Genomic DNA, 12,501 nt, shown 5'->3' with positions numbered 1-12,501 from the left:
CCAGACATGAAGATGGTTACATAATCATAGATTATTTGGATTAGAAGAGACCCTACTTGGGGTTATAGAGGCCAACTTGATAGTTGGAACTTCTTTACAACATCCTTAATGTAGTTTCAGCCTGTGTTTATTCCCTATCACAGCAGCCTGTTTATTCCCTATAGAGCACTTTTCACAATCTGTAATTTATTTGTTTTGCCTGTGTATTATCTGTCTGTGCCATTAGAATGTAAGCTCCATGAAGGTGGGCATCCATCTGGCTCACTTGGGTCTCTGGTGTCTAGCTTGCGGGCCAGTGAACTAACAGCTCTAATAATGGCAACCGTATCACTTCTTGAAGATTTTATTTTGGACATATCTGACCGACCTTTATGCTGAGCTATAATCTAATACTCTGTAATATCAACCTAATACTAACTCTATCATTAGGCCAGAGAAAACAAATCTAATTCTTCCTCCTACCTAATAACTGTCTCTAAATGTTTGAGAAGTTTCTGTTTCTGCTCCAGGTTTAACCCTCTCAAGATTATCACAGGGTCAAGCTCCCAGTCTTGCTCCACAAATTAGTCAGTAAAGCAAAACAATGAAAGAAAATGTAACTCAGGAATTTACAGTGGAGATACCAGATTTCGAGAATGCTCTGTTTTTTTTAGAATTATCGATTATTGAGTGCCTACTATGTGTCAAGCACGTAGTAGGTACTTTACAGAAATTATTTAATGCTCACAATAATTTTCCCCCTTTATTTATTTATTTATTTATTTATTTATTTATTTATTTATTTATTTATATTTTTGGCTGTGTTGGGTCTTCGTTTCTATGTGAGGGCTTTCTCTAGTTGTGGCAAGTGGGGGCGCCACTCTTCATCGCGGTGTGCGGGCCTTTCACTATCGCGGCCTCTCTTGTTGCGGGGCACAGGCTCCAGATGCGCAGGCTCAGTAGTTGTGGCTCATGGGCCTAGTTGCTCCGCGGCATATGGGATCTTCCTAGACCAGGGCTCGAACCCGTGTCCCCTGCATTGGCAGGCAGACTCTCAACCACTGCGCCACCAGGGAAGCCCCCTGCTCTGTTTTTAGAGAGAAAAACATCACGGCCTGAGCCACATGTCTCACCAAAGATGGAGTGGAACTGTCCTTACTAGCTTCGTAAGAGATGAGGCTCAGTCATCGAGAAAATCTGGTGGGTCAGGTGGAGCTAGTTTGTGATAATGGTCAGATCAAGCTGGATTGTTGTGGGTTAAGTAGCAACAAAGAGAAAATGTCAGGTATGGGCCTTGCCCCAGGTAGACATAACAGGGTCCAAGTCGTTGAAAATCTAGGGTTAGACTTGTGGCTGTCATACCCCTTATGACTTAATGAGCAGGCGCACATCCCTCACTGATGAAGAAATTCTCTGGACCGAAAATGTTTTTCCAGAACAGTATGGTAGAGATACCTATAGCACCCCCAGCTGGCGGGAAAGAGTCAGTCCATCAACTGGCTATTTGGAGAATCAAACCTTCCCCATGTATCTAACATAACATTTTTAGCTTTGGGTCTTCATGTTGCTATCCAGTTTGGAGGATGTCAGCCTGTGGGGTAAAAAGTTATTAAAATGGGAATAAACAGAAATGGTGGAATTCTCACTTATTTTCTTGAGAAAATGTAGCAGAAGAAGCAGAAGTAGAATTTTTACCTTCTAAAATGTGCATCCTGACAAGTTCAGAACGATCTGGTCGACTCCGAATCTTATGCTTCAAAAAGTTTTCGGTCTTTAAAAAAGAGAGAGAGAGAAAAATTCTTACCAGAAATTGTTTATGATTTATTGTAGTTTTACATTTTTTCCTCAAGGTACTCTTATTTAAATAAATTGTATACTCTTTTGATCATGATTTTGAGAGGAAGAGTAGAAATTAGTACTTTGAAAAACTATTATCCAATACATGATTTAAATTGCAGCCTTCAAAGTTGTACAGGGATTTGAAGTGTATGCTGGTATAAAGTAAGCACTTTATAAACTTTTATTTTAAAACTTGGAAAAGGCAAAGGCTCATAATTTTGAAGATGACTTTTGAACAGAGGATTTGAACATTTAAATATCTAAAATCAATAAAATCTACACTTCAGGTCAAGTAAAAATCCATCTAAGATAACACATTTCCTAAAAATCCTAATGTAATTTCTGTGATGAATTCCTATCTTTAATCATACTTTCTTATTCAGAACTGTACTCAATTCTAAACAATAAGGCTTTAAAATGGGTTTTGTATTTTATAAGACTCTAAGAGATCATTACTGCATCCTGGGAAAATTCTTAAGGAATATTTGGAACATGCTTATTTTCATATTGCATGATAGAAGTTTCCTCTAAAACAAAAATAATGGCACTTTTAAAGAAAAATAATGAACACCAATTTAGTGTGCAACTATGATGGAGTCATTTCAAAGAATAAAACAGAGCTGAATACGGCAATATTCCTCATTCAGCCAAATTCTCCCACCCTTGGTCAAATGTACTGCTAACATAGACCCAGGAGGGAAACGAAGGAAGGATCCGGTGTCAGTACATCACTTGGGCTATCCGTCTGCAGAGGTAACAAATGGCAGAATTACTCCATCATTATTCTAAAAACTGTTGTTATGCTCCAAAAGTAAGAAAAAAGTGTGATTCGTCCTTTATGTACAACAGTAGTTTACTAGTTTTAAAAGAACAAAATTTGAATGTCCTGTATTTTCTATAAACCTCCAAGATAAAACTACCCCAGGATACATTACTCTATATGCCATGTATCCTGAAAATACACTATATTTTCTCTATTGATATACGTAGGAGTAAGATTGTTACTTGTCCACAGGTACTTTAATACAAAAGAGAGAAGCAGAATATTTTAAACTGAAATTTCTTACTCTGGCTCGTTCCAAGCTTTTTATCTGCTCGTGGAATGCCGCTGGGCTCTTCAGGGCTGTGAGAGGAAAAGAAATCATTTCTGTGGTATAAATAGAGGAGTTAATACTTCAGTCAAATGTTACAGCATATCATGGTGATGTTTCCTCTTAATCTGATTAGTGTGCCTCTACAGTTCCATTTATTTCCTAGTTCCTTTAGGAGATCTGCAAAATTGAAACCTTAAATGTTTCAGAATTAAAATTATGTGTTTCACAAATAAAACAACCGAACATTCACAACACAGTTGTATACAAAATGACAACGCATATATCAGGTCAGACTAGTTCCAGCCCATAGTTGGGGCAAATTACCATTACCAAGGGAACTGTTTGATGGTTCCTTAACAGGTCTTTGCTCTTATGGCCCTACAAGTTACTGGGAAAAGCCCACATGTCCTCAGGGCATTTAACGTTGGAGTGATCTAGCCTTGAACTTGAGGACACTCTGCAGTTCATGTCTGAGAGATCAGAGTTACCACCTACTGAGAACCCACAACACACTGAGCCCCGTGCTCTGTGGCCCATCGCAGTTATATTGCTGCTCATCAGCACAACAGCCTTGTGACATAGGTATTAGCCCCAGTACAGATGAAAGGCTCAAAGAGGTTAAATGAATTCTTGAAGTTATACAGCTAGATGGTGGTCAAAGCGGGATTTACATCTAGAATTCTGAATTTGGCAGGTTCATGCTCTCTCTACCATACCACAATGCAACTCACTCTAAAGACACAGTGATTCCTTAATATGTTAACTGCTAGTACCTTATTCCAAAGTCCCAGAGAGAGAGAGGCAGTGTTTATTAAAACATCACATACTACAGTATTTCTATCAATTATCTTTGCAAAATCTTCTGTGTGTATGTCCACTGCTGTCTGATTACACCCTGCACTTATCACTATGGGCAGTCAGAGAATGTGGAGGGCATGCAGAACTAGGCTTAACCTGGGCTATCACCTCCCAATATTGGCCAATCAGCTCTTGGTAACATTCTTTTCAATTCTGGTACTTAAAGCATTGCAAAGACCCACAGAAGCCCAGCCCAAACAGGTCTGGCCAGGGACCAGCTCCTAAAAGCAGACTACAGCTGGCTTCACAGTGGTATTTAAAGCACCACACTTTGATCCTGTTTGATTGGTTCATATCAGGAATATAGTGGTGGAGAAATCTGGCAGATTATCAAACCAGCTTCTGATAACTGGTTTTATCACAATGCTAGATTTAAAATATGTAGATACTCAATTAATAGTAGTTCAGAAAAAAAAGTTTTCACAGGGAAAAACATCTCCTTATCACAGAGAAAAATCGTTCCTTATCACAAACCAAAAAAAGGCAATAGCAGTGACTGTGAAGACTGGGAAGCATAAGTGCATTTTGTAATTTCCTTCTAGTTTTTTAAGCCAAATAAGTTACTTCTTAGAGAAATCAATTTTTAGACAAAAATCCCAAAATAATGCTAACAGCCTATACAAAACCACCACTCTTCTCCTCTAAAATATAAAATCACCTCCAAATTTGGTGATTAAAGGTAAAGAAGACAACTTGGACAAATGTTCTAAATTAATAGACTCTCAAAAATGAAGGAATGAAGCCTACAGCTACTTGGGAAAATATCTGTACTTGGGCAAGAAAGATTTTATTAATTATAAATAGAATGTTTATTAGTCCTGTAATTGAGATACATAATTATACAGACTATACTATAGCATCAAAGATAATTAATTTGAATTAAATTAAAGTAGAACCAGGTTTTGAATTAACTTATCATGTTACTTTTGCCAGTATCATTGGATTCATTATCTAGAGTGATTATTTCACTTATTTTAAAACTAAAACTAATGCTGAAGTTTGAAGTGAGAACTGATGTTAGCCTAATTACAGAGCTTTAAAGGTATTCTTTGATAATATAAAATTCATGTCTATCTTTTAAGTTGCATCTGGTTTCCAAAATGTATTTTAAACGATTCTGTTAGGTTATTAGCAGTGCTGATGCCTGGTTTTTCCTTATGAATTGTATATGGATTAAATGGATTCCACTGAAAGTAGAGTGTGAAACAGCTTCTTCTTAGACATGCCCATTTTGTTACATCACATTAGAAATGACAGTGACACTTCAATCTTACGTGGCATGATGCCCTGGTCCACTAGTTGTTCTCTCGTCCTCCTTTGTTGCAGCCTCAGCTGGAGCACTGTGAAAAGGAAATAATCACCATTGGAGTTTACAGGCAACTGTAGGGTCCAACTTACAAAGTTCCAGAGGAGATACAATTAAGCTCACTTAAAAAGCTTATATTTCATAATTGAATAAGGATACTACCTGGCACCATTCAACCTGTCCAAAAAAAAAAAAAATCAGTTTGTGATTTCTGCCTTTTGGGTGAACTCTGAAGTTCTCTCAGCTTATCTTTTGTTTAGTCAGTTAATAATCTTAAGTTGATGATTAAAGCTAAGTATTTGTTGTTTAAATACAATCACATCGTACTCAGCAAATAAAAATAGTTGGCTTATATATTCTTATTAATAAAAAGAGAAATGTGAGACACCTTGACATTCCTTAGTTTTTTAAAAAACAAGTTAATAGCAAAAATGTATTTTAAGGAAAGATTAATGTATTTGGAGGAACTCACTCCATCTGGAACAAATTTTAAATAGCTTTAATGAAAGCCAACTTCATAATAAAAATTAGACCTATGAGATATTACTAATGACCCAAAGGAAAATTTCTGAATTAAGACTTTGAAGTTTAATAATCTTTGCAAAACATAACACTGCATCTCATTCCAGAAGTTCTAAGAAAGCCACAAATCAATTGGTACCTAATTATTTTAATTAAAAGAGTAAATAAATCATTAAACTTGTAGAAAACAAGGTATACATCACAAAACGTGGAAATCCCGCTTGCCAAATTTAATAAAATATATTTTTTCCCCTAGATTTCTCAAGCAGATTCCTTTCATAGCATCTCTATGTTTTTGTCTGGAAAGTGAGCTGATTTCAAAAAAGAGTAATATATGAAGTAACTTTGAAAAATATTTTCCTTGGTTTGCCTTACGTTCAATTTTAAGTTTCCATTTTTAATTTTTCTTTCAAACCATGGATGAAAACCAAGGTTAGGATTATGAAGGGTCCGCCTAAGGGTTGTCAATGTGAAGAAAAAAAAAATTAGCTATGTGTATTTCTTAAATGGTAGGGAAGGAAGACAATTTTTTAGCAAGGGCATGATGAGGCTGGCTTGGACCAGGCTCAAATGCAAGGCACATAACGGCTCCTACTTGCAATTAACCCCAAGACCTGAAGATGCAGGGCCTGTGGCCCTCACATCCTTTGCTTTCTGCTTGCCCTTGTGCTGACTGCAGAGCAGAGCCCAATCTTAGATATATTTTAAATATATTTTCATATTCATTGCTAGATATGAATGTTATCCTTTATTTAATACTGAAAAAAATTTTTATCTGCTTCTTTTGGGGGCCACAAAGCTTCACTGACATCCCATTTAGAACTGAAGCAATTGACATAAGATTCTATTACACACAGCAAAAGAAAAACTTAAGAGTCAAAAAAATATATGCACGTTTCTCACATTAAAATGTTTTGTGGTTCTCTGAATCAATTATGCTCTAACACAAAGATCTTTTCCCTGATAACTTACAGTTTATTGAGAATAGTGTGTTCCCACTGTACTTTACTAGGAACAAAAATAACCAAGGAGATGACCTGTGGATCTGATAGCACCCAAATGCCTGCATACTCCGACATTCTTCTATGAATGCCGAAGTTAATTCTTGTCTGAAATCAAGGTGGTCATATTCAAGAGGCAGAATACCAAGAAAAGGAATACTGAGAGGAAAAAAGGGTCAGAACAATCTCTAGTTCAAAGGCTGACACTTCTGGAACACGGTGGTCCATGTCTGTTGCAGAATCTCTAGCAGTAGTATTTTTCCTTTCTCCCACGGGAGTCTTCAAAGAAACGAGTAAAATAGAAAGGGTAATGAAAATATCAACAGCCTCTTTTTTGGTTTAAAACAAACAAAGCACCATACTAGTGAGACAGATGTGTCAAACACAATACATATTTCTAGGCGAATGGCATCTTGGAGTGAGAGATACATTCGCAACAACATGATGACAACAGCTTGTTAGTCTTGAAGCATCTCCTGACTGTATGCTGGTCAGCTGCCCTCATGCGGCTTCATACCAGTCCTGTCAGCTGTATTATCTTTCACCAGAAATTGCATTTTCATGCTGTTGTGTGAAGGTATCTGTTGCCATGAGGGTAACACACAAAATGAATGCATGTCACCAACCACCAATTGTTAAAATAAAACAAAACCATTGTGTTTTCCATCCAGTTTTCTTCACGACAAAACAATCAATCCTATTTATTTCATACTGCTCGAAGGTAGGAGAATAATCTTCCCAATCAATGCTCTCATTGCCTATTAATTTTCCCAAGTAGCAATATCCTCACACTACAAATATTACTCAAAGCAGGTGTGGCAGGCAGCCCTCCCCAGGCATGTTCATTCATTAAGAGCCTATTTATTAGGTGTCTGTTAGTGACTGCAGGGTGCGTGCATGGGATACGTGGGAAAGAACAGCAGCAGCTGTGAATAGAAGGTCTGTTTTTAAGCAAAGACATTAGGAAGAACATGAATGGAAGAGGAGGCAAATAACTAGGCACGTTGTTAGGACTGCAGATTACCCAGCTTGACTTAGTTTTCATCTATACCAAAAGGTGGGCAGCACGGGACACATTACGTTGAATATAAGGCACTATGCCCTGTCGAGAGACTTGGGTACACTGCCACTTTTGGTCAATGTTAAAACACAATTATAGTATTCGTTCATATCAAATACAACCAATCACTCGCAACCTGATGGAGGCTCTTCTGAGAACTAATGGTTATAAAAAGTACCTATCAGATTGGTACAGGTTCATAATTTTGGACAATAGCAAACTTCCTTTTACTCTTTTCCACTCATTTGATGAGTGGAAAAAAAAAAAAGTTAACACAATAAATGACAAGTGATACCTGTCCCTTAAAGGCAGACCACCCAGGCCGGGAAGAACAAGGCTTGAATGATGTAGACAGCTTAACTGTCCTGCAACACTAGAAAGCTAGAGCTGCCCAGAGCTGGGCAGAGCTTATCCAGACGGTGAAAGGGGAAGAGACCCTGAATAGAGAGGGCCTGACTCTTTTTTTTTTTTTTTTATAAATTTATTTATTTTATTTATTTATTTTTGGCTGTGTTGGGTCTTTGTTGCTATGCGTGGGCTTTCTCTAGTTGTGGCGAGCGGGGGCTACTCTTTGTTGTGGTGTGTGGCCTTCTCATTGCGGTGGCTTCTCTTGTTGCGGAGCACGGGCTCTAGGCATGTGGGCTCAGTAGTTGTGGCTCGCGGGCTCTAGAGCGCAGGCTCAGTAGTTGTGGCGCACGGGCTTAGTTGCTCCGCGGCATGTGGGATCTTCCCGGACCAGGGCTCGAACCCATGTCCCCTGCATTGGCAGGCGGATTCTTAACCACTGCGCCACCAGGGAAGCCCGAGGGCCTGACTCTTAACAATCATAGAGGCGTTCACTGTTGTGGGCATGTGAGCATCTCAAGAAGCTTTATCAAGTTAACCTTGGAGACCATCTTCCTCCCTTTGCAGCCTCCAAACTCACGTCTGTGTGGAGGGCAGGAAGGCCCAGATCACTGAATGCCACTGGGCCTGTTGCACAGTTGCAGTTCTTAAGACCAATGGATAACCCAGTAGGCTGGCTGATCTCTGGAAACCTGACATACTCTGCACACGTTCACGAGACTGCACTCCTGTAGCCACAGACAGAAGACCAGACGCTGGTCCAGCACTGCTCTCCTGTGGCAGCAGTGGGTGGTGGTAGTGTATGGCTGCCTAAGAAGCCAACCTCTGGGCAATGGCCTTGTGTCTGAAAACAGACCTGAGAGCATTCGCCCCCGGTGCCTTGCTGAATTGATACTGTGCTACTGGGCTGACATCATAGCTTCCAACACATTAGGAAACTGACTAAAATTCAGCAACTCCATGGCCATCTTACAAATAATTACATGCCAGAAAAGAAAACATGTAAATCTACAGAATTCTGGAAGGAAAAAAAAGAGTTCAAAACACTCAGTGAGTGAGCAGCTACATCCTTTCAGAAAACAAAGGACACAGTAATAATGGCACTGAAATAGAATTCATGTTACGACTGCTCACATTTGAACATTTTCAAAGAACGTCTTTATCTTTGAAACATGTAGAAATGAAAATAATCCGATATATGGACCTAAGAAGTTCTTACGTTTAAAATGGGTGGGGTTAAATCTGTTTCATTTTCACAAAAAGGTGGGTGGGGGTGGTGCCACACAGGTGTTAACAGCATATCTCATTATACAGCTAGCACTGTATTCTCTGTGCAAAAACCGTTACCACAGGCTGAGAAGTCTATGACAGCTCTGTGTTTCCTGATGACAAAACTCACAAGAGGTACACAAAGGACCCCCATTAACAGAAGGAGATGAGGTTACAGAGTCATTTGCTTACCCTTTGTGTCACATCTTTCTTAACTAGCCTGAGTCCAAGGTTTTTATTTTTCATTTAAAAAAAAAAATCTCTTTACTTATTAAAAGAGTGATATATGTTCATTACAGAAAATAAGGAAATTTTAAAAAGGAGGAGGAAGAAACCAAAAAAGAAAATCACCAATAATATCATCAACCAGAGAGACATACAACTACTGTTACCATACTGGTGTATTCCTCTGTCTCTTAGCTAAGCATAATTTTTGATTCTCTGCTTCTATATACTATGATCGCACTGTACAATGATAAACATTGTTATTTCAATGGCTATGTAAAATACTCTGTTGGGTGGACATTCATAGTTTACTAAACATACCCCTATTATTTATCACTTAGGTTGTTTCCAATTTTTGCAACTACTATAACTAATGCTATGGTGAGGTTTTTTGTGTATAAAGTTTATTCCTTATTTTTAGTTATTTCCTTAATTCCTAAAAGGAGGAATATCCCTATGTGGTCCATATAAGGCATGGCCATAAAGTAAGGGGACTAATTTGTATGCAAACCATCATCTTTGAAATTATAGTAGACGTGTGAAAACATGGATACAGACTACTTTATATCTGTTGCATTTAGAGAAAAAATTTTAATTAATTTTTGAATTTTTCCAAGATGATGTGTGTTATTATTTCTTAGGGCTAACATTCATGGTTTCTGATTACATTTCAACAAAGAGAAAAATGCATATAATTTTAAAAATTCTACTTAAGTGTTATGCCTTGTTACAAAAGACAGAAACAATATTCTGTCAACATAAATGTTTTCAACTTGCTCTTTTTTTGATACAAGAAAAGTAAAAACTTAATTTTAACCACCATTCCGAAAAATGAAAGGTAGCTCATCTAATGGCAAAGAGGAAATGTCATTCTTATTCATCATCAGAAATAGTTTAGAATTAAAAAGTATCGTCTCTTAGTTCCTTTCCCCTGAATCTTAAATGGAATAAAGTGCTTTTAGAGCAAAATTTTAGGATTAGTTTCCAATATTAAAAAAAACAAAATCTCAAAATGGAATAACGTCTTTCACATAATATTTACACCCCCTTCAAAATTTTTAGCTGCTTTTTGAACCAAGATATGTCTTTTCTCTTTTGTTTCTATAAGTAGAATGTTTGAAATATTTCCATAATATGACATAAGGTGCCTTTTTACTCTAAAGAAAAAAACCCACGTTATGCAGCATTTTAATAACATATAGCAATTTAGCATGAGTTGGACAAGCCAAAACAAAGCACAGTTTTGGGCCAGGGGATTTGCAAGGGGACATCTGAGGAACGTATATAACAAAAACAAGGCAGAAATGACACTTTCTGGGAAGCAGTATGGCAGGCAGCCATGGTCTTAGAAATTCTTTATAAATAGCTAGTTTCAGTTATGGGGTATGAAGGAGGGTGGGATGAGTGGGGACGAGCAGCTGCCTGCAAGTCAAAGAGAAGATCCAATGTATATTATTTAATTACAGGACACTGGACAGAATAAACTGCAGAATCATGAGGGCAGGAAAAAACACCCCAAAACCCTGAGCCAGTCAAGTAAAGGCTGGGTAAACGAGTGGCAAAAGCAAAGATGGGAAACTGAAAAATACTCTAGAATTGACTATGTATTGACTCTGAAGATAATATTAGGCAAAAAACAGACCCTGGTTTCAGTTTTTAAAAATTTGTTTAAAGATGTTTGAGTAGTTAAGAGAATGAAGTAGTTGTACTTTGGCAAAAATTTATTATGCATTGTTTAAAGAGTGCTAATTTAGGGGCCTGGTCCTATAAAAACAAGACAATTTAGAAAAGCCAACATCTTCATATTATCTTTTGAACTTAGATACAGGAGGGATTAACTGGCCCCTAAGTAATACCTTAGAACAGTTACATTTGGGGGCCCCATTCAACCCTGATTTCAGTGTTCTATCAAGCAGCAGTTCAGCAGTAAAGTTGACAACTGCATCTGTTCAATCAGGTAGGGGCAAATGACATCTTGAAAAAATCTGTATCAAAAGAGCAAAAGACTGATGGACTACTTTTCCTGTTCCTCAAAAGTAAATGTTTAAAAAGCTAGTGGTGGTTATTATTATTGTTACTACTACTACTTTAGATAATTGGTGAAGATAACCACTTCTTTTTCCAAACATAATACCATAAGGATAAAAAAAAAAAACTTTTTTAGAGCAGTTTTAGGTTTACAACCAAATCAAGAGGGAGGTACAGAGATTTCCCATACACCCCCTACCATCAAACATACTGAGCCTCCCCATCATCAACAGGATTAAAAAAATTTAGCTCCATCAAGATTCCCATATTTTTAGTTCTTTGCTGTGAATGGGTATTTTGTAGTCACAGGGTAAGCAGTCACATCCTGAAGGCTTTCCTTCTAAGCCTGGGATTCAGAAATATACAGTATATGTACCACTAACACCTATATTTAAAAATCCATGTTTTGGGCTTCCTTGGTGGCATAGCGGTTAAGAATCCACCTGCCAAGGCAGGGGACATGGGTTCGAGGCGGGAAGATCCCACATGCCATGGAGCAACTAAGCCTGTGGGCCACAACTACTGAGCCCACGTGCCACAACTACTGAAGCCTGCACGTCTAGAGCCCATGCTCCGTAACAAGAGAAGCCACCACAGTGAGAAGCCTGCGCACCGCAAAGAAGAGTAGCCCCGGCTCGGTGCAACTAAAGAAAGCCCACGCGCAGCAACAAAGACCCAACACAGACAAAAAAAAAAAAAAAAAAAGTTTTAAAAAATCCGTATTTTATAAAACTTTTTCAATTTATTTGTTAAAATAAAAGTGACACATGCACATAAAAAAGGACATTAAAAAAAAGTGAGATATTTTCTTAGATCAGTCTCCCTAGGCAAAAGAAACAAAAGCAAAAATAAACACATGGGACCTAATCAAACTTAAAAGCTTTTGCACAGCAAAGGAAACGATCAACACAATGAAAACACAACCTACGGACTGGGAGAAAATATTTGCAAATGATGCGACCAACAATATCCATA

At 37.8% G+C, this 12,501-nt stretch overlaps 1 protein-coding gene across 16 annotated transcripts in view; it reads right to left on the bottom strand.

Annotated features, from left to right (window-relative positions):
• Window positions 1-12,501, bottom strand: part of MRTFB (myocardin related transcription factor B) — a 258,022-nt gene that overhangs the window by 48,053 nt on the left and 197,468 nt on the right. For all 16 annotated transcript variants that reach the window (XR_014254723.1, XR_014254724.1, XR_014254725.1 and 13 more), the window contains 3 exons: window positions 5,045-5,110; window positions 2,886-2,941; window positions 1,675-1,750 (listed from right to left, as the gene is read on the bottom strand). Coding sequence is in view for 13 of the 16 variants with exons in the window: in XM_082429618.1 (XP_082285744.1) it covers window positions 1,675-1,750; window positions 2,886-2,941; window positions 5,045-5,110 (198 nt within the window). In the remaining 3 variants the exon portion in view is untranslated. The remainder of the gene's footprint in view (window positions 1-1,674; window positions 1,751-2,885; window positions 2,942-5,044; window positions 5,111-12,501) is intronic.

This window comes from Balaenoptera physalus (genome assembly GCF_965194825.1).
Source record: "Balaenoptera physalus genome assembly, chromosome: 16".
Classification (NCBI taxonomy): domain Eukaryota; kingdom Metazoa; phylum Chordata; class Mammalia; order Artiodactyla; family Balaenopteridae; genus Balaenoptera; species Balaenoptera physalus.
The sequence above is the reverse complement of the archived record's forward strand: the minus strand, read 5'-3'. Positions and strand labels throughout refer to the sequence as shown.